Here is a 23,005-nt window from a genome sequence, read left to right as displayed (position 1 = left end):
TCGCACATAAAGAGGTCAGAACATGTATGGTCAGTAACAATGGAAACTCCAGAGAAAACTCCTCTAAAAACTGAGATTCCCATCCAAAGGTGTAAGGCTACAGTGGGGCAAAAAAGTATTTATTCAGCCACCAATTGTGCAAGTTTTCCCACTTAAAAAGATGAGAGAGGCCTGTAATTTTCATCATAGGTAAACCTCAACTATGAGAGACATAATGAAAAAAAAATATCCATAAAATCACATTATCTGATTTTTTAAGAATTTATTAGCAAATTATGTTGGAAAATAAGTATTTGGTCAATAACAAAAGTTCATCTCAATGCTTTGTTATATACCCTTTGTTGGCAATGATAGAGGTCAAACGTTTTCTGTAAGTCTTCACAAGGTTTTCACACACTGTTGCTGGTATTTTGGCCCATTCCTCCATGCAGATCTCCTCTAGAGCAGTGATGTTTTTGGTCTGTCGCTGTGCAACACAGACTTTCAACTCCCTCCAAAGGTTTTCTATGGGGTTGAGATCTGGAGACAGGCAAGGCCACTCCAGGACCTTGAAATGCTTCTTACAAAGCCACTCCTTCGTTGCCCTGTTGGTGTGTTTGGGATCATTGTCATGCTGAAAGACCCAGCCATGTTTCATCTTCAATGCCCTTGCTGATGGAAGGAGGTTTTCACTCAAAATCTCATGATACATGGCCCCATTCATTCTTTCCTTTATACGAACCAGTTGTCCTGGTCCCTTAGCAGAAAAACAGCCCCAAAGCATGATGTTTCCACCCCCATGCTTCACAGTAGGTATGGTTTCAACTCAGTATTATTTCTCCTCCAAAAACGACAAGTTGAGTTTTTACCAAAAAGTTCTACTTTGGTTTCATCTGACCATATGACATTCTCCCAATCCTCTTCTGGATCATGCAAATGCTCTCTAGCAAACTTCAGACAAGCCTTTACATGTACTGGCTTAAGCAGGGGGACACATCTGGCACTGCATGATTTGAGTACCTGGCGGCATAGTGTGTTACTGATAATAGTCTTTGTTACTTTGGTCCCAGCTATCTGTAGGTCATTCACTAGGTCCCCCTGTGTGGTTTTGGGATTTTTGCTCACCATTCTTGTGATCATTTTGACACCACAGGGTGAGATCTTGCGTGGAGCCCAAGATCGAGGGAGATTATCAGTGGTCTTGTATGTCTTCCATTTTCTAATAATTGCTCCCACAGTTGTTTTCTTCACACCAAGCTGCTTGCCTCTTGCAGATTCAGTATTCCCAGCCTGGTGCAGGTCTACAATTTTGTTTCTGGTGTCCTTCGACAGCTCCTTGGTCTAGGCCATAGTGGAGTTTGGAGTGTGACTGTTTGAGGTTGAGGACAGGTGTCTTTTATACTGATAACAAGTTCAAACAGGTGCCATAAATACAGGTAACGAATGGAGGACAGAGGAGACTCTTAAAGAAGAAGTTACAGGTCTGTGAGAGTCAGAAATCTTGCTTGTTTGTAGGTGACCAAATACTTATTTTCCATAATAATTTGCAAATAAATTCTTTAAAAATCAGACAATGTGATTTTATGGTTTTTTTTTTCTCATTATGTCTCTCATAGTTGAGGTATACCTATGATGAAAATTACAGGCCTCTCTCATCTTTTTAAGTGGGAGAACTTGCACAATTGGTGGCTGACTAAATACTTTTTTGCCCCACTGTATGTTCACACGGCAGAATTTCTGCACAGAATTCTGCATGAATTTATCATTCATTTTTATTCATTTTAAAGGGGTACTCCAGCCCTAAGACATCTTATACCCTATCCAAAGTGATTTTTGTTCTGGATGCTGATGATAGCAGGGTGCTGCATGAAAGATTGCGGAGGTCACCAGCAGCAGGACCCCCCGCGATCATGCATCTCATCCCCTATTCTTTGGATAGGGGATAAGATGTCTTAGGGCCAGAGTACCCCTTTAATGGAATTCCTGCAATGGAAATTCTGCTGCAGAAATTCACATGCTGTGTGAATGGGATAGCAGAATGCCATTGAAGTGTATTGGCTATAAATCCATGCAGAATTCCATGCAGACATTCTGGCATGTGAACATAGCCTAACTGGAAGCTCTCAGGACCCAACACAAAACCCAAACAATTAGTAGCCCACACCTATTAGGAGGCAATGGTTAGGATATACCGTATTTATCGGCGTATAACACGCACTTTTTAGGCTAAATTTTTTAGCCTAAAGTCTATGTGCGTGTTATACGCCAATACACCCCCAGGAAAGGCAGGGGGAGAGAGGCCGTCGCTGCCCGCTTCTCTCCCCCTGCCTTTCCTGGGGTCTAGAGCCCTGCTGCCGGCCCTTCTCACCCCCTGGCTATCGGCGCCGCTGCCTGTTCTGTCCCCCTGACTATCGGTGCCGGCGCCCCATTGCCGGCGCCGATAGCCAGGGGGAGAGATGCGGCGCCGACAGCCAGGGGGAGAGAAGGGGCAGCGGCACCCATTGCCGGCGCCACTGCCCCGTTACCTCCCCCCATCCCCGGTGGCATAATTACCTGTTGCCGGGGTCGGGTCCGCGCTGCGGCAGGCCTCCGGCGTGCGTCCCCTGTTGCTATGCGCTGCGCGGCGCATGACGTCATTGCGCCGCGCCGTGCATAGCAACGATGCAGGTGACGCCGGAGGCCTGCAGCAGCGCGGACCCGACCCCGGCAACAGGTAATTATGCCACCTGGGATGGGGGGAGGTAACGGGGCAGTGGCGCCGGCAATGGGTGCCGCTGCCCCTTCTCTCCCCCTGGCTATCGGCGCCGGCATTGATAGTCAGGGGGACAGAACGGGCAGCGGCGCCGATAGCCAGGGGGTGAGAAGGGCCGGCATCAGGGCTCTAGACCCCAGGAAAGGCAGGGGGAGAGAAGCGGGCAGCGACGGCCTCTCTCCCCCTGCCTTTCCTGGGGGTGTATCGGGGTATACACGCGCACACACGCACCCTCATTTTACCATGGATATTTGGGTAAAAAACTTTTTTTACCCAAATATCCTTGGTAAAATGAGGGTGCGTGTTATAGGCCGGTGCGTGGTATACCCCGATAAATACGGTATACACATTTACAAGAGTTTATATTTTACATTGAATAAGATACACAAGTAACCATAAAGATGTTCTGTAAAGGGAGCAATGGTGCTTAAACTCACAGAAACAACATCTTGGCTTAGGAAACCTCTTACTCCTCCAGATGCATATTGTATGGAGAATCCTGTTCCATTCTCAACATACGTGCGAGATTTAGATGAGTCATATTGATTGTGAGATGCTGTCATACAAAAATTAGATGTTAACAGTTAAACCAAGTAAATAAGAAATAACATTAAAGGGTTACGCCGCTCCCCAGCGTCCGGAATATTGAGCTCCTGAATGCTGTTCCCTGTTCACACACGGAAGCATTAAAGGGGTACTCCAGCACTAAGACATCTTATCCTTTATCCAAAGGATAGGGAATAAGATGCCTGACCGAGGGGGTCCCTTTTCTACAAGCAGACACACAGTGATCTTTGAGTCATGCGCGCATGCACAGTTTACTCACAGACATTCTGTCCGCTCCAAAAGCGGCCACGATGTCTGTAAGTAAACTGCGCATGCACAGATGATTTGCGCCTGCTTGTAATGGAGGATGCCGGGCACAGCAGGAGGCTCACTTTATGGGATGGTCATCAGCGCATCTGCAGGGTCAAATATGCTGCGGATGCGCTACATGTGACCATAGCCTAAAAGTAAATCTTGTTCCACACAAAAAAAAACTATGTTTTTCAATAGTAAGCAGAAAAAAATAAGGGGTTAATGAGGTTATCTGATTGATGCAAACGTATCCCCTATCAACAAATATCTGATCACATGGGATCCAACCGCTAGGACCCCAACAATGTCTAGAACGGGGCCTGAACGGGGCACTGTAACAGGGGGGTTTATTGGGTGCCAAACTATATTTGTGTTCTAACAAAAAACAACCTACTACAAGCTGTAATTTTTTTTAACCACTCAGTGTTTCCCTGTAAAAATAAAAACAATGAGCATTGATTGGGCATGCAACGGAACATTAAAACATATGATAGTCCATATGACAACTATAAGGTAGAGCTTGTTCCACCCAGCAACTGGAAGACATCGGATGACAGATTTGGAATGGTCTTCAAAGCCACAAAGCTACATTCAATGTCATTCATGATACAAAATGTTGTGATTTTGCTGCAATTTTCAAAATAACCTCTAGCCATCTAGCTCCTACTGCTGCACAGAGCCCCTACTTCCAGAGCTGCCTGCAGGGGCCTGTCGCCTCCCTGGTGATGTCATCAAAGCTCCATGTAGGCAGTAAGAAGGAGGAGGCAGTAATAGTGAAAGCACAGGGGAGGGTGTGTGTAAGGAAGGAGGGGGGAGACCAGACTATGTGTGGGGGAGTCTAAACCTAGCCCCTGTGACCCCCATACTGTATTAATGCCCATTGTGACTCAATACTGTAATAATTTCCCCAGTAACAAACAATAATAATTCCCAGTGTCATCCCCCCCATACTGTAATAATGTCCTCTGTGACCTCCCTGCAGTAATTATGCCCCATACTGTAATAATGTCCCCTGTACTGTAATTATGCCCCCTGTGACCACGTACTGTAATCATGATCCCTGTGCCCCTGTACTGTCAATCACAATGTTCCTGTGACATCGCTATTGTAATGCCCTTTTTGACCCTCATTCCTTAATAATGTCCCCTGTGACCCCCATACTGTAATAATGTCCCCTGTGACCCCTTTACTGTATTAATGCTACCTGTGCCGCTGTACTGGAATAATGCTCCCAGTGACCGACATGTAATAAATCCCTGTGTGATTCCAATACTGTAATAATGCACCCAGTGACCCTAATACTGTAATAATGCTCCCTTTGGTTACAGTATGGGGTTACCCGGGGGCATTATTACAGTATGGGGACCACAGAGGGTATTAAGCTGTAGAATATGTATGGAGGTGGGAGGGGAGGGCAGTAGCAGTATAATTCCCCATGCTCTCATGCAGTAACAATGTCCACTGTAACCCCCATACTATCATAATTCCCCCAGTGACCGCCCTATTGTAATAATGCCCCCTCTGACCCCATACTGTAATAATGTCCCTTGTGACACCATACTGTAATAATTCCCCCAGTAACTTACACACTGTAACAATTCCCAGTGTGACCACCATATTGCAAGAATGCCCCTTTTGACCCTATACTGTAATAATGCCCCCCAGTGACCCCATACTTAAATAATGTCACCAATGACCCACATATTGAAATAATTCCCTGCGTGACCCCTATACTCTAATAATGCCCTCCATGACCCCTATACTGTAATAATGTCCTCTGTGACCCTCCTACTGAAATAGTGCCCACTGTAACCCCTATGCTGTAATAATGTCCCTGTAGAGACTTCAACCTATTACATTTGGACTAAGGGCACTTTAACATTGTGTAGGGCACTAAATGGGTGCTTTAGCTGTGTAGGGTAAGTCGTTTGAGGAGGGCACTAAAGGGGCACTATTATTGTGCCCGGGGTGCTAAGCAAGCACAATTACTGTATACAGCACAAAGAGGGGGTGGGCTATTATTGTGTGGAGTACTTTTACCATCTAGAGCACTTTATGGGATATAATTATAGGAATGAGGCACTGATGATAGCAGCAGACAGAGGATGGTACTGTTAAAGGAGCAACAGTATGGAGTCAGGCAGTAATGGAGTCTGACTGACCATATCCCATCAGCAATTTTCAAGCTCACAATGCTTACCACAGGCACTGTACAGCGGGGAACAATGACTGGATGGCACCCACAAGTTGGCAGATCCAGTATCAAACACAACCTTGAAAGTTTGAGAAGGTGAACCAATGCTTATTTCACCAAAATACTGTGTCTGCAAAGATAAACCACATCAACACTGTTATACTTGGTAGTTTGGGTATATTTATTGTGTCTGTTTTTGCATTTATAAACTAATAGTAGTAGTAGTCTGTACGTATTCAGAATTCCCTTAAGTTACAATTGTCTCAGGTTAAAATATTCTCAACAATTGGGGAAATTTACTAATACGGTCTAAGGCTATGTTCACGCATTGTTTTTTTTTTAGCCATCTTATGCACCAAAAAACTGGTCTTTTGCCTTTGTACAACTTTGTATAACACTGCCAAAAAGTCTGACTTTTCCAGCTATTGAGTTAAGTGAAACTCAGTGGAAAACTGGCTGGTAGTGATTTTTGCGGGAACCCTGTCTTTTGTTTGTTTCCTGTATAGTGTTATTACTTGATAACTGTTTGACTATAATTTAGATATATAGAAGTATGCAGGGCACTTTGCTGGTACTATAAGATAATTTACCCACTATGCTCAATGGCCATCTAAGACAGAATGTCTTATGGTCGCCAATAGCAATCAACACCAAAAAAATAGACCATTCCAGATGAAAAGAACAATAATGTAGAAATCAAATATAAATTTTATTGAATAACATTAATTTTAAAAAGAATTTAAAAAGGACACATATACTGTGGCACAACCAAAAAGAACTCAGGCAAACGAGTGGAGGATGGAGGCATCTATTAGAAAGAAAATAATACTCTAATAAATGAAAATTTGTAAGGGGCCATATGGTGTGCAAAACACAGCAGCAGATATTTGCAGAGGTATAAACACCAATACTATAATAAGAGCATGAAAGCATAGTAATGACCATAAGAATATCGCTCAGCACTGGGAAAACCTCAAAAAAAGATATTGCAACACAGAATAATACACCAATGGGAGATCATACACCCTAGAGAGCAATGCCTCTTACCTCCTACCTCCACTCTTCTGCCTGAGTTCTTTTTTGTTGTGCCACAGTATATGTGTCCTTTTTAAATTCTTTTTAAAATGAATGTTATTCAATAAAATTTATATTTGATTTCTACATTATTGTTCTTTTCGTCTGGTATGGTCTATTATTTTACTGTAAGATAATGCAGATTTTGCTGGCAAATTCATATTCTGGACTCCGCTCTGACATGCATTACTATTTATGGAGACAGCATATGTCCAAACGGTCTTAGCACCAACTGATTGAGTTGGCACCCATTGAGCATGGAATGTCTGCTCAGAACTATGTGGGTGAATATTCTGTAGTGTGAATGAGTCCTATATGTCCTGTACTGCTCTTTACCACCTTTAAATATCATGTGAGCAGCTCCATCTTATTTTCTGATTCTTGTGTGCTGTATAGGAAGTAAAGCAGTAATGTACAGCTTCCAGCAAATCTTTCTTATGTTTACATGTAAGGGCGCCTTATATAGGTAAAGACTTGCTTTGTTCATGTTAATTGTCTGTTTTTTTCTTTCAGTTTAATGTTTTTTCTTTATATTTCTTGGTTAACATTTTGGGGGCTTCCGAATCAATTGCCAGTCTTCCATCGAGTTACAGTCTCCAGATGCAATGTTTTAAACTTACAATGACCATCCGAGAGCCAATTATTATTGTAACTTAAGGGAACACTGTAAATCTTTTTTTACAGACAACAGCCACTCATATATGTTTATCTATCCATCTATCAATAGTGTTGCTTACATCCAAATAGTTGGTAAGACATGTTGGTGCAGTTCTATTTTCAGGATTTCCAGATCCTGTCATCATTAGTTGTGGAAATACATCAGCAACTTTTACCCCCATGGCTCTTAGGGTCTCCCGAATTGATGGCATTTTTCGAAGAGGGATCCTACAATAGAAAAGATAGAGTTATTACTAAAGTGTAAATAATATTTTGACAATATCTTTATCTTATTTTTTATCATACATTGATCAGCCGCAATATTGCAACCACCTACCTAATATTGTTACTTATTTTTTACATTTATTCATTTACATTTTTTCTCCTTGTATTTTAGTAGCCATAACTATTTACATTTTCCACCTAAAGACCCATATAAGGTATTTTTTTTTGCAACACCACTTGTACTTTGTAATGACATCACTTAGTTTTACCACGAAATTTACAGTGAAGCAAAAAAATTGTGGGGCAAAATTAAATATAGCAAATTTTGGGGGCTTCGTATCCACTCAGTGCAATCTTAAGTAAAAATGACACACCATGGCCCACATTTATCATTGTAGGTGTAAGTAAAGCATTTATTTACACCTTTTTTGTGTGTGCTGGTAATATGTAGGATCACCAAATTTATTAAATGTTCACAGAGCATTTGATACATTTTGTACAGGTAAACATTTTCTCAAATTTCTCTCTTCACATACACTAAAAAGCTACGCTAGGTATGGGATGGTGTAGTTTTAGAGACTTTTCAGTGGCTTTGCACTTTTTTTGCACCTTTTTACAAAAAGGCGCAGTTCATAAATCCCTTCTATATCATGTGTATTACCAAAATCAGTGGATTGCAACTCAAAATCAGTGGATTGCAACTCAAAATCAGCAGAAATGTGTAAACAAAAAGGCACAAAAAAGGCGCAAATAAACCCTGCTTGTGCCTTTTTGTGTCTTTTGCAGACATAAAAAACAGTCTAAAGACAATGGTAAATGTCGGTCCATATTCTTAAGTCTATACGATTACAATGATGCCCAATTTTATAGTTTTTTTTTTTTTTACTATAATAAAATTATAACTTTTTGTAGGAAGAGAGAGTATGCTTAAAATTGTCCTCTTCTGTCCCCTTTAACTTTTATTTTACCACATACAGGGATGTTGGTTTTTTTTTGTGCCATGATCTGTAGTTTTTATCTGTACCATTTTTGGTTGATTTTTCAATTTTTTTCTTTTTTTGGGGGGGTTTTTGAAGTGACTAAAAAGCAGCAATTCTAGAATTTAGTATTTTTTTTTACTTTGACGTCATTTACTGCGTAGTTTTATTAACATTACATTTTAGTAGTTTGGACATTTCCGCATGTAACAACACCACATATGTTTGAATTTACCTTTGTTTACAATATTTTATTAGAAAAATGGAAAATGGAGGTGGTGTAAACTTTTTTAAACTTTTTTTTTTTACTATTTTGTAGTCCACATAAGAGACTATTACCTGCAATATTTCCATTGCAAAGACTGAACAATGCTCTGCTATATCTCAGCATTGATCAGTGTTATCCACACTACACTTCTGAGGCTTTCTGCATATTTGGAGAACCAATCAGATGATCCAGAGGCAGGTAGGTAGTTAAATCCCGGAGTAACCTTTTAATATACATTCATTTATGCTTTCTTAAAAAAAATATGATGATGTTTTATTATTTCATAAATAGGCATTTTTTCATGTTTGTATTGATCACACATTTATATTATAGCATGTGCTTCCCAAATAGAGGTGAATTACTATAATTATTGATAATAAAGAATAAACATTCAGTTATGCTATGCCCTTTTATCTTGGCACTTACAATCTCATTGGCCACATTTTTTCTTATTTACATAGTTCATCAACAGTTCCTATACTGTGCTAGAACATTGTGCATTGTGCCTAGATTTCCAGCCTGAAGTGTGCTCTATTTATACCTTTCTCAGAAAATACATTTGAACAAAGAGCCTAATAGATTTGGTTTTACAGTTTTTAGGATGTAAATTATTTTACTACAGAAAACAAGAAAGCATGCTTTATATAGGCTTTCTTGTGTATGTTCTTGCTGTATATGTATAGCAGGTAAGTTTCAGCTCACCCTCAATCTGTAAATCGCTGCACGGACAGGTGTGGACTACACCCAACAAACATCAGAGAAAAAATGAAGAAGTCCAGCGCGAAACTCATGGAACAATGTCATACGACTGAGGGCAACTTCCACGACTGAAATGCGTCATCTGTACCATTGTGATGTCCCTCTGTATGCTTCATGTGAACATTGAATAAATCCTTGTTCCATGAGTTTCGCGCTGGATTTCTTTGTTTTTCCTCTGATCTCCTTGCTATATGTGTATTGTTCACATTGTTAAATCTCTGCCCAGAGATATTTCAGGTAGGAGATTCTGTCAGATCGGCCGCTGCCAAAATCCATGGGTAGCTTGGACCTGCATCATTTCTCTAAAAGAATGAACATGTTCATTCTTTCAGCTTGTGAATTTGCATGGCAGAACTTTCCGCCTCTGAAATTCCACATTGTGAATGGGTCAGCGAAAGATCAATTCACACCAATGTTAGATTAGTGCACCAAAATCACTGAGCAGAATTCCTGATCGGAACTCTACATGGAGATTCGGAAGTGTGAATATACTCTTTTTTGTGGAATATCTGACCAGAAAACATGCTGGTGCTAGGCTACTCAGAAATGCACTGTCTCTATAGACGGCAATGCATTTCCGAGTGGATTCCACAGAAAGAATTGACATGTCAGTTCTTTCTGCGGAGGCAAGAATCTGAATTTCCTGGGAAGATGTTTCCTCTGTTTGCATGGTGCAGCATAATCTTGTTGAAAACAATAGGACTCTAGTGCATCGGAATTTCCAAGCAAGATTTTTCTGTCGGATTCCGCTCGCAAATTCGGCCTCAAAAAGACTTTCACAAGATATCTTCACACTGAATTAATCTGTGGTTAAATAATGCACTTTAGTTAAATGGGTACTCCGCTGCCCCAGCATTCTGAACATTTTGTTCTGAATGCTTGGAGCGGGCAGCAGGGGGTCGTGACCTCATGGCCACGCTCCTCATTACGTCACACCACGCCCCCTCAATCAGGGGCGGACTGACCGGCCGGTCCGATCGGACGTCATCCGAGGGCCCAGCCGGATACAGGGCCCGCCAATGCCGCCGCTCCTGAGGATCCAGGACACTTGTCCCAGATCCCCAGCAGACAGCACTGCCATCTCCTCTATGTGCGTGTACCCTCTGAATACCCAGAGGATGCTGCCTACCCCTACTCCGGGGGGACTGTGATACCTACACCTACTCTGGTGGACCCTGCAGCCTACACCTACTGTGGGGGAACTCTGCTGCCTACACCTACTGTGGGGGAACTCTGATGCCTACACCTACTATTGGGGATCTCTGCTGCCTACACCTAATGGAGGGAACTCTCCTGCCTACACATAATGTGAGGGACTATCTACTATGTTCCTGCCTAGCTAATATGGTGACAAACTACTAAACTAATAGAAGGGCTACCTACTAACTACATAGGGAGTTTTCATAATGCCCCTCCTGAGACTAGACTCTGGATCTGCCACTGGGTGGAGGGGGTGCTGGCTAACTATACAAACACAAAAATTGCAGCGGCACATTTTATCAAAATTTTTTATATATATATATATATATATATATATATATATATATATATATATATTTTTTTTTTTTTTAAAGGCTCTCAGCGCACTTTTTGATCAAAACGTGTCCCCCATCCGCCACGTGGAGGCAGCCATTTTCGGATGGTCCCTAACATACATTATGAGTCTAATACTCACAACTCTCATCTCTGCTGTGCAAATAGCCTCTTGACTGGGTGACATGCTAGATCAACCATCAATTTAAACATTTAAACTCCCTCCTGGGAAAAGGAGGAGGGATGCATGGCTGGAGAGGGTGCCATTCCCTCAAAGTAGCATACAATAAAAAACACAAATAGCCAGCACAACTACATGATATACGAGTGCATGCTGCTGTGGAAAATGCAAAGTATACAAACACAAAAATTGCAGCGGCACATTTTATCAAAATTTTTTATATATATATATATATATATATATATATATATATATATATTTTTTTTTTAAATGCTCTCAGCGCACTTTTTGATCAAAACGTGTCCCCCATCCGCCACGTGGAGGTGGCCATTTTCGGATGGTCCCTAACATACATTATGAGTCTAATACTCACAACTCTCACCTCTGCTGTGCATATAGCCTCTTGCCTGGGTGACATGCTAGATCAACCATCAATTTAAACCTAACTTTGTACCTGGATGCCTAACTACAGAAGGAAGGTGGAGAACAGCACTGGACCCATCCACTCTGCCCGTGGTCACCTGGACTGCCAATCCAGCAAACAATCATAGAGAGATGCAAAGGCCACAGCACCAGTCTGGAGGCTCCGGTCAGTGAAAATAGAGCTGAAGTTTATTGGTTACAACAAGCAATGTTTCGGCTCCATATGAGTCTTTATTAAGCAATGTCGCTTTTTTTAACCAATAAACTTCAGCTCTATTTCCACTGACCGGAGCCTTCAGACTGGTGCTGTGGCCTTTTCATCTCTCTATGGATGCCTAACTAATTACCTACATACCTGGCTATCTAACTACCTACATACCTGGCTGCCTAACTACTTACCTACATATCTTGCTACCTACCTACAGACAAACTACATGGCTACCCACCTACTTCCCTTTTACTGTGCAGGACACCAAGGAGGTCTTTATAACAGTTAGGGGCTTATAGATGGGAACATTGTGTAGAGTAGTGGGGCGGAGGGGGGGGGGGCACTGGAAAAATACAGAGTCTAACATGTTTGTCCTGCAGATGCTAAGAGATGGACATGGAGGTCTGATCCGGACAGAGAAGAAAAGGAAAGAGGACACCGCTGATCAGAAAATATGTAATTGTGAGTTCCTAGATGTAACTGTAATCACTTATGTGGTATACAGATCCTGTGTACAGCTGATATCTACCGCCATATGGTCCTGTATATAATAACTTATATTGTATGCAAATCCTGTATAGCAGGGATATTCAACTGGCAGACTGTGGTCTAGATCCGGACCGCGGCCACCAGTCATGCAGGTCACCCATCGCTCTTCCCTCATTCATTTGTATCGGTGTCTTAAGACACCGATACAAATTAATAGCCGCGGCTGGAGCGAGGGAACACTGTGCTCCTTGTCCAGCCACCCGGCGCTTTTCCTGTGATGCAGGCGGTGCGATTAGCGCTGCCTGCATCATCTGCTCTTCCAGGCGTGACTAGAAGAGGCCAGAGCAGCGGCACAGCGCGGGACCTGTGACGGGGAGCCTACGCTGCAGGTGAGCAGTCATTCCCCCACCTGTGACTCTTCAGTTGTTACACAACTAGAACTCCCATCATGACCATCTGTCTGTGCGTGATGGGAGTTGTAGTTTGCAGCAGCTGAAGAGTCACAGTGACACAGTTTATGTGGTGGCTCAGGGACTTAATTTATTCTGGGGGCACAGTGGCATCATTTATACTGGGGCACAGTGACTTTATTCTGAGGGTGCAGTGACTTCATATATTCTGGAGGCGAGTGACCTCATATATTCTGGGGGTATGGTGGCATCATTTATTCTGGGAGGCACGGTGGCATCATTTATTCTGGGGGGGGGGCATGGTGGCATCATTTAATCTGGGGGGCATGGCGGCATCATTTATTGTTTTATGGTACAATTAGTCGGTACATGGCACAGTGTTTGTTAAATTATATTTGGGGGCATATTGTGTGGCAGTAATATACCAGGGACATAGCATGTGGCAGTACTATACCAGGGATATTGCGTGTGGCAGTACTATACCAGGGATATAGTGTGTGGCAGTACTATACCAGGGATACAGCATGTGGCAGTACTATACCAGGGGCATGCCAAGTGGCAGAAATATACCAGGGGCACAGCGTGTGGCAGTAATATACCTGGAGCACAGCGTGTGGCTTTAATATATTAGGTACATAGCATGTGGCAGCACTATACCAGGGGCATAGCGTGTGGCAGTAATATATTCAGGGGCACAGCGTGCGGCAGTAATATATTCGGGGGCACATCGTGCTGCAGTAATATATTCAGGGGCACAGCATGCTGCAGTAGTATATTCTGGGGCACAGCATGCTGCAGTAATATATTCAAGGGCATAGCATGCTTCAGTAATATATTCAGGGGTATAGTATGTGGCAGTATTATATTCAGGGGTACAGTGTGTGACAGTATTATATTCAGGGGTACAGTGTGCGGCAGTATTATATTCAGGGGTACAGTGTGCGGCAGTATTATATTCAACGGTACAGCGTGTGGGAGTATTTTATTCAGGGGTACAGCGTGTGACAGTATTATATTCAGGGGTGCAGCGTGTGACAGTATTATATTCAGGGGGGCAGCGTGTGACAGTATTATATTCAGGGGTACAGCATGTGGCAGTATTATATTCAGGGATACAGTGTGTGGCAGTATTTTATTCAGGGGTACAGCGTGTGACAGTATTATATTCAGGGGTACAGCGTGTGGCAGTATTATATTCAGGGGTACAGCATGTGACAGTATTATATTCAGGGGTACAGCATGTGGCAGTATTATATTCAGGGATACAGCGTGAGGCAGTATTTTATTCAGGGGTACAGCGTGTGGCAGTATTATATTCAGGGGTACAGCATGTGGCAGTATTATATTCAGGGGTACAGCATGTGGCAGTATTTTATTCAGGGGTACAGCGTGTGGCAGTATTATATTCAGGGGTACAGCATGTGGCAGTATTATATTCAGGGATACAGCGTGAGGCAGTATTTTATTCAGGGGTACAGTCTCTGGCAGTATTCTGAAAATACAGGAAATAGTACATTTACATCCTTCAGACTTCAGTCATTTTACCTATTTCCTTCATTGCACTGCAGCCACTAGGTGTGAATAAGGCCTCAGTGCTTTGCTCGGTCCTTTACCAGTGGCAGACCTGGATAAGCAGACCCTCACTAAGAATAGTTGAGTACCCCTGCTGTATAGTATACTGGTCTGTGTATAGTGGTTTTATTCAGTACAGTATGGCGGTATTATTCAGTTATTGTGTGATGGTAAATATTGAATCCTTATAAACTGGTATTATTTGTCATGGAAAATTATTTTACCTACCTTAAAGTGTTTTATATATATAAAATTTAGTTTATTTTGTGTGTAGGGCTGGTGGAGGAATTTGGGTAGAATAGGGGCAGAAGTGTGACTAGCAGCAGAGCATCGCAGGGGGCCCTTACTTTTTTTTGGTCCGGGGGCCCTGAGTGTTGTCAGTTCGCCCTTGCCCTCAATGCAAGTCTATGGGAGGGGGTGTGGCGGCCGCAGGGCATGGTGTGATGTCACAAGGGGCGTGGCCATGATGTCACAACCCCAGCCAGGATGCTGGGTGCTGCACAGAGATCGCGGGGGTCCATCAGACATCATATCCCCTATCCTTTGGATAGGGGATAAGATGTCTAGGGATGGAGTACCCCTTTAATAAGAAAGGAAGAAAGGAAAAGAGGGATACGGAAAAAGCAATGATGCACACTTGTAGGCTAGGCTTGTTTAAACTAGTTGTTAATTTACCATGTGTCATTTATAATACTGGGGACCTTCAGGCTCTGGCACTTGGCATGACGTCTAAATCCTCCCCTCCTATAGATATGTCTTGATATTTCTTTTTAAACAGGCATCCCATAGCCAAACCCTTAGAAGCCATCTCTTAGTTTCATGTCAAGCATGGTCTCATATGAGCTCATGCCAGGCCCACATGGTATGAAAAATATGGGACAGTTTAGACAAAAAATTCTGTAATATCTGGAACAGTTGAAATTGGTGCATTTGCAGACAGGTCATAGGCTACTAGTATAAGTATATCAGCAAGATTCATGGCCTGAGCAAACAGACATGAGGCTTACTGATGTGAGTCTCCTAGGTAGATTTGACAAAAAGGGGTACTCCGGTGAAAATTTTTTTAAATCAACTGGTGGCAGAAAGTTAAATAGATTTGTAAATTACTTCTATTTAAAAATCTTAATCCTTCCAGTACTTATCAGCTGCTGTATACTACAGAGGAAGTTGTATAGTTATTTTCAGTCTGACCACAGTGCTCTCTACTGACACCTCTGTCCATGTCAGGAACTGTCCAGAGCAGGAGCAAATACTCATAGCTGCTGCTCTGGACAGTTCCTGAAATGGACAGAGGTGTCAATGGAGAGCACTGTGGTCAGACTGAAAAGAAATAAAAAAAAAATAAAAAAGAGCTTCCTTTAGACATTTTATTTAGCAAATCTCCTGAGGATTTTCAAAAAAACTATATAAGTAAACTTTGTTTATAGAGGGAAAGATTTAAACAAATCTAATGTACTCTTTATTAATTTATTTTTTATTTACACTGATCCAAATTGTGAAACAGCAGTGAAAGAAAGGGGCAAGGGTAAAATGCATCAAATTTAGAATAGCATTTTAGGTAAATATTTATGGAATTGAGATGTGTGTTAGCATGCCTTACAATTTGCACCAAGTATATATATATATATATATATATATATATTATATATATATTATATATATATATATATATATATATATATATAGTATGGGCTTTTATCACTGTATCAAGTCATGCTTTATTACGTTGATTTTAAGGTATATTCCTGATTTTTTTTTTTACTGTGAAACGAATTGTCATCATATACCCCAGCACACGTGTACTCCTACATGTATGCATGTGATTTACATCAAATTTTAAGAACTTTGCAGGGGTACTCCGGTGGAAAACTTTTTTATTTTTAATCAATTGGTGCCAGAAAGTTAAACAGATTTGTAAATTACTTCTATTAAAAAATCTTAATCCTTCCAGTACTTATTAGCTGCTGAATACTACAGAAGAACACAGTGCTCTCTGCTGACATCACAAGCACAGTGCTCTCTGCTGACATCTCTGTCCATTTTAGGAACTGTCCAGAGCAGCATATATTTGCTATGGGGAATTTCTATTACTCTGGACAGTTCTTAAAATGGACAGAGATGTCAGCAGAGAGCACTGTGCTTGTGATTCAGCAGAGAGCTCTGTGTTCAAAAAGAAAATAATTTCCTCTGTAGTATTCAGCAGCTAATGAGTACTGGAAGGATTAATATTTTTTAATAGAAGTAATTTACAAATCTGTTTAACTTTCTGGCACCTGTTGATTTAAAAATAAAAGTTTTCCACCGGAGTACCCCTTTAATTGAAAAACCCCATTTAAAGGGAACCAATCATCAGATTTTACCCTATATAACGCTTGGTAAAGCGTTATATAGGGTAAAATCTTTATTTTCACCATTCCCGGGGGATGCTCCTGCCCCCAGGGATGGTGAAGATATGAAGTTATAAACTAGTCACTGCCGCAGCCGTAAGTAGTCACCTGGGCGGGAAGCTCTTCTAATCTACTCCCATTCTTCGGCCGGGAGCGACGCCCCTCCGCTTGATTGATGGGCCGCGTCATTGTTCCGCTCACTGAACAGACGGAGCAGAGTGATGACGCGGCCCATCAATCAAGCGGAGGGGGCGTCGCTCCCAGCCGAAGAACCGGAGTAGATGAGAAGACCTCCCAGGTGACTACTTACGGCGGTGACTAGTTTATAACTTCATATCTTCACCATCCCTGGGGGCAGGAGCGTTCCCCGGGAATGGTGAAAATAAAGATTTTACCCTATATAACGCTTTATAGGGTAAAATCTGATGATTGGTTCCCTTTAAGCAGCCAAACCCCTTTTATAATGTTACTTTGGCTTTGGACTTTCTGTGTATGGCTGTTTCATTGTATAGATTGATGCAGACAAATATGTATAATCTTAGCAGCAAAACAAGTATTAAAATAATGCTCTAGTTACATTGTGTTTGCAGTACATATTTGGTGCATGTGCCAAACTTATCTGTTGACTTCAGTGGACCCTAGATATACTAAAAAGAGTTTAACTGTTTGAACCATATCTTTCAATATACTTTTTCACTGTATTAAAATGTGTAGTTGACTTTGTAATACAAGGGAATCCATCAATAAGATTTAATATGAGACAATTTTACCTGTATGGCACAGAGTTTCAGTGTGTACAATGCATTAGATGTCATGTACTGTCATATGCAGAGTAACATCAACATTGACAAGGAATTGGGACTTATAAAAATAGGCTTACCTTCTGAGTGCACTACAGGATACAATGAAGAAGGCAAATATGAATATTCTCATGGTAATCACTGGAATTGGTCACAGATCTTCCAGGAATTCTTCTTCTTCTTGAAATGTTATGTTGGTTTTTAGCTGTATATTTCCCTTCCCCTTGTGTTTCTGCACCCTCCCTACTGGCTATACTTAGGCTATAGTATTATTCGTATTTGCTTTTCTTTGTATCTCCCTGTGTTTTTCTAGCTATCCCCCTGAATGCATTAGCCTGTCACTTATTTCAGTTCTGTCTTTCTATGTTATCTTTGCTGTTTGAATTTTCCTTCCACTCTGCTCTCTTATATATCTGAATCACTGCATGGCATTGGTGGGATTTAGCTGTTCCTGCTTTTTGTCCAATCTAGGACCTTTAAATATGACTTTAACCTTTAGACATTATTAAAACATTTGTCAAAATATAACTCCCAGGAGAATATGCAGAAAAACAGTAGTAAAGATGTAACCAAACAGCCATGGGTTGAGGGAAGCCCGAGGAACTAGATTTATTACTGCCATTATCAATACAGTACGCAAGCAAACATAACCGAAATTACAAATGTCATCCGTTTGATGTAATAGAATGTTTATTTGTTAAAAATATAAATCAGGTAGTTATTTCTGTTGTAGAGCCATATATTGACCATATATCGGGAGCATATCCTTATTCAGCAATACATTGCATATATCACCCTCTATGCAGACAGTAAAGTCCATCACTAAAATGAAAGGGGTTTTCTAAGGTAATAGTTTGTGCCCATCATTAAAAACGTCATTAATATTCTATTGATGTTGATCAGTTTTATTGTTTTGTACATTTGAGGAATCTGTGCCCTTTAGTGCACTTCCATTGTCAGCTGACTTGGGTGGGTAGGGGTGGATTGGGGGCAAAGGCAGACCTCCAACAGTCTGATAACCATGGCATCAGATTTTCTCAAGGGTGGGTTAAAAAATATTATCTCCATACAAAACAGTGACTAGGTATTACCACCATCATTTTACTGAATAAAACAAACTATACACAAATACTTCCACCATACCTCACATGTGATTGACTTGTTCTCTTTCTCTTTTCTCTTCTCTATCTGGCCCAGACCACCATGACCACCAAAAAAACAAAGGTGTTAATACTCAACACAAACTCCCCATCCTTTTTGAAAGTACCACCCTATGCTGGATGCACCCCTCAGTGTCCTCATAACTATACTTACCACAAATAAAATAGTGTCAAACAGTGCCCCACACAATAATAGTGCTCCAACAGTGGCATTAACACAGGAATAATGCCCCAGCAGTACTCTCATACACAGTGGCGTTGCTAGGGTTGGTGTCACCCGATGCGGTAGAAAATGGTGTCACCCCATACCTCCCCCCTTCCCCCTGTTGTGACAGACATCACTGTTGTAGCGCATTGTGAGAAATTCCAGTATAATAATCAGATATACCAGTTGCCACAGAATGGGAAAGTGTTAAAGAAGTTTTCCCCATTTAAATATACAGCTCCCAGCATTACTTAAAGGGGTACTCCACTGGAAAACATTTACTTTTATATATACTGGTGCCAGAAAGTTAAACAGATTTTTAAATTACTTCTATTTAAAATCTTAATACTTACAGTACTTATAAGCTGGTGTATGCTCCACAGGAAGTTGTGTAGTTCTTTCCAGTCTGACCACAGTGCTCTCTGCTGACACCTCTGTCCATGTCAGGAACTGTCCAGAGCAGGATAGGTTTGCTATGGGGATTTGCTCCTACTATGGTCAGTTCTTGACATGGACAAAGGTGTCAGCACAGAGCACTGTGGTCAGACAGAAAAGAAATTAAAAAAGAAAATAACTTCCTGTGAATCGCTTATACAGCAGCTAATAAGTACTGGAAGGATTAAGATGTTTAAATAGAAGTAATTTACAAATCTGTTTAACTTTGTAGCACCAGTTGATTAAAAAAAATGTTTTCCAGTAGAGTACCCCTTTGAGCAGTGGTGAGGTTATGCTGGGAGTTGTAGTTTCACTCACCATAACTGTAGAACTGACAAGTGACTACAGCTCTGATAGGACATAGTGAGGAGAATGTACAACGATATCAGTGACTACAGGTGACGTCTTCTCTATAGTCTTCCCTTATCTAATTCAGATGGTACATACCGCCTGGTCCAGCTAAAACTTCTGTCTGTAGAATGTGACGCCCAGACGTCTCCTCACTATGTCAGAGCAGTCTCATCCTCTATATGAAAACAAGTATTATTATAAACCTGACAGACACTGTATCCTCCAAATATAATACTACTATACACTATACTCTTTGATTATAAACCTTCCATACACCGTACCCACTGAATATAATACTACCACACACTGTACATTCTGAATATAATACCAACACATACTGTACACTCTGAATATAAATCTGCCACATACTGTACCCTTTGAATATAATACTACCACCCACTGCGCCCTCTGAATATAATACTACCACACACTGTGCCCTCTGAACATAAATCTGCCACATATTGTACCCTCTGAATATAAATCTGCCACATACTGTACCCCTGAATATAAATCTGCCACATACTGTACCCCTGAATATAATACCGCCAAACACTGTATCCACTGAATATAATACTACCACCCACTGCACCCTCTGAATATAATACTACCACAAACTGCGCCCTCTGAATATAAATCTGCCACATACTGTACCCTCTGAATATAAATCTGCCACATACTGTACCCCAGAAAATAAATCTGCCACATACTGTACCCCTGAATATAATACCACCACATACTGTACCCTCTGAATATAATACTACCACCCACTGCGCCCTCTGAATATAATATAAATTCAACTTGTCACAAACTTCTCGGCTGGGCAGTTGATGACTTATCCTGCGTAAATTAGTTCAGCTTTCAGGTGCTCCCGTGGGCTGGAAAAGGTGGATACATTCCTAGGAGACTCTTTCCTAGGACTGTATCCACCTTTTCCAGCCCACGGGAGCACCTGAAGGCTGAACTAATTTACGCAGGATAAGTCATCAACTGCCGAGCCGAGAAGTTCATGACGAATCGATCTCTAATAATACTACCACAAACTGCGCCCTCTGAATATAATACTACCACAAACTGCGCCCTCTGAATATAATACTACCACCCACTGCGCCCTCTGAATATAATACTACCACAAACTGAGCCCTCTGAATATAACGTTGCCATACAGTGCACCCTCTGAATATAATACCACAACCGCAGTAACACCCCTCAACATCCGTTAGCTGATGCTATTACCACGGGAGGGGGGAATTGGTGGTGTTGCTAGTGGATGATGGGGGTGCTACTACTGGGGAGGTGTTGCTGGAGGATGATGAGGGTGCTACTGGCCCTCCCCCCTGGCAGTATCACCCCCATCCTCCATCGGCAGGATCATCCTCCTGGCAGGAGCATCGCTATCATCCACCATCAGGATCTGCTGATGGAGGTGCTGCTGGGGGGGGGGGGTTGCTCGTGGAGGATGAGGGTGCTACTGCCAGGGGGGGGGGAGCATTAGGTAGGCAGCAGTTCCCCCACATTAGGTAGGTAGCAGTTTCCCCACATTAGGCAGCATAGATTCCCCACATTTGGTATCAGTTCCCCCACATTAGGTAGGTACCAGTTACCCCACATTAGGTACCAATTTCCCCACATTGGGTAGCACAGATTCCCCACATTAGGTAGCACAGATTCCCCCACATTAGGTAGCACAGATTCCCCACATAAGGTAGCATAGACTCCCCACATAAGGTAGCATAGACTCCCCACATTTGGTAGCACAGATTCCCCACATTAGGTAGCATAGACTCCCCACATAAGGTAGCATAGACTCCCCACATAAGGTAGCATAGACTCCCCACATTCGGTAGCACATATTCCCCACATTAGGTAGCATAGACTCCGCAAATTTGGTAGTAGTTTCCCCACATTAGGCCGCAGGTTCCCCACAATGGGTCAAAGTCTCCCCACATTAGATCGCTGGTTCAACCCCCACCCCACACACACCACACACACACCAAAAAAAAAAACCCACATACAACACAGAGAGATACACACACACACGCACAAACACACACACACACACACTGAGTCACATACACACAGAGTCACATACACACAGTCATACACACAAACATAGATAGAGACAGACAGAGAGACAGACACACACACACTCACCCATCCAGCGCAGCGCTCCTTCTCACCGGGCGCCCTGCGAGTGACGTAACTGACGTCCTCCTGCACGGCCATGCGGTGTGACGTCAGGCCGGCGCAGATGTGGGAGCGGAGGCCGGGCACAGTGCTGATGAAGGTGAGGGGGGTGATGACGGACGGGCGCACAGTGCAGGTGAAAGGGGGGGGTTGCTGACGGACGGGCGCACCGCACACACAGCGCAGGTGAAGGCGGGGGGGGTGCTGATGGACGGGAGGCCGGTTGGGCACAGATGGGGGGTGGGTGCTGCGGAGCCTCTTGGTGTCACCCCATTAGGTTGGTGTCACCTGATGCGGGCCGCACCCCCCGCACCCGGGTAGCAACGCCACTGCTCATACAGTGAAAGTGTCTTAAGTGTCCCCTTAGTGCCTTTTTCCTTAAAGGGGTTATTCAATGAACGGAATAGAAAAAAAAAAACCCTCAGATCAGCTTAGGACATTAACCTTGCATCTATTATTCTACTGTGACCTATTAAATCTCCTGTACGTGGCTCTAACACACCTTACTGCACTCCTACTTGTTCCCTTTCCCACATGCTGTCTTTAAACTACAGGTCCCAGCATCCTTTGCTGCCGCTCTGTGCTCACTTCCTCCTAACTGCCATTTTCTTCCCCCAGTCCCTTGGTCCCAACCCTCGGAATGTTACTAATCAGCCATTCCTATCCTGCTTCCATCTTCTGTACTATATAGCAATGATTCACAAAATGGGTGCCTCCATCTGTTGCAAAACTACAACTCCCAGCATTACCAAAAAGTCAAAGTCCATCTGTAAACCCCCTCACTTCCTCAGAGATATCAGATCTTTCTTCTGTTCAGTTGCTTCTGGGGGCGGGGCTTACATGAACTCAGAGACAGCATAAAAGTCACATGGTGGGGGCCAGAGGCAGTTAGTGGAAGAGAGCCGAGACAGAGTGGACGCAGGA

At 42.4% G+C, this 23,005-nt stretch overlaps 1 protein-coding gene across 5 annotated transcripts in view; it reads right to left on the bottom strand.

The window, feature by feature from the left end:
• The window catches only part of REN (renin), an 84,807-nt gene that overhangs the window by 16,047 nt on the left and 45,755 nt on the right, over positions 1 to 23,005 (bottom strand). For 3 of the 5 annotated variants that reach the window (XM_056558132.1, XM_056558130.1, XM_056558131.1), the window contains 3 exons: positions 7,595 to 7,742; positions 5,790 to 5,913; positions 3,169 to 3,287 (listed from right to left, as the gene is read on the bottom strand). In XM_056558132.1, the coding sequence (XP_056414107.1) occupies positions 3,169 to 3,287; positions 5,790 to 5,913; positions 7,595 to 7,726 (375 nt within the window). In that variant the 5' untranslated portion in view covers positions 7,727 to 7,742. Of the gene's footprint in view, positions 1 to 3,168; positions 3,288 to 5,789; positions 5,914 to 7,594; positions 7,743 to 17,826; positions 17,910 to 19,993; positions 20,045 to 23,005 lie in introns of those variants that run through there. The other 2 variants (XM_056558133.1, XM_056558129.1) reach the window with 2 other exon arrangements.

Source organism: Hyla sarda, chromosome 2, assembly GCF_029499605.1.
Source record: "Hyla sarda isolate aHylSar1 chromosome 2, aHylSar1.hap1, whole genome shotgun sequence".
Taxonomy (NCBI): Eukaryota; Metazoa; Chordata; class Amphibia; order Anura; family Hylidae; genus Hyla; species Hyla sarda.
This window is presented reverse-complemented; position numbering and strand designations above follow the sequence as displayed.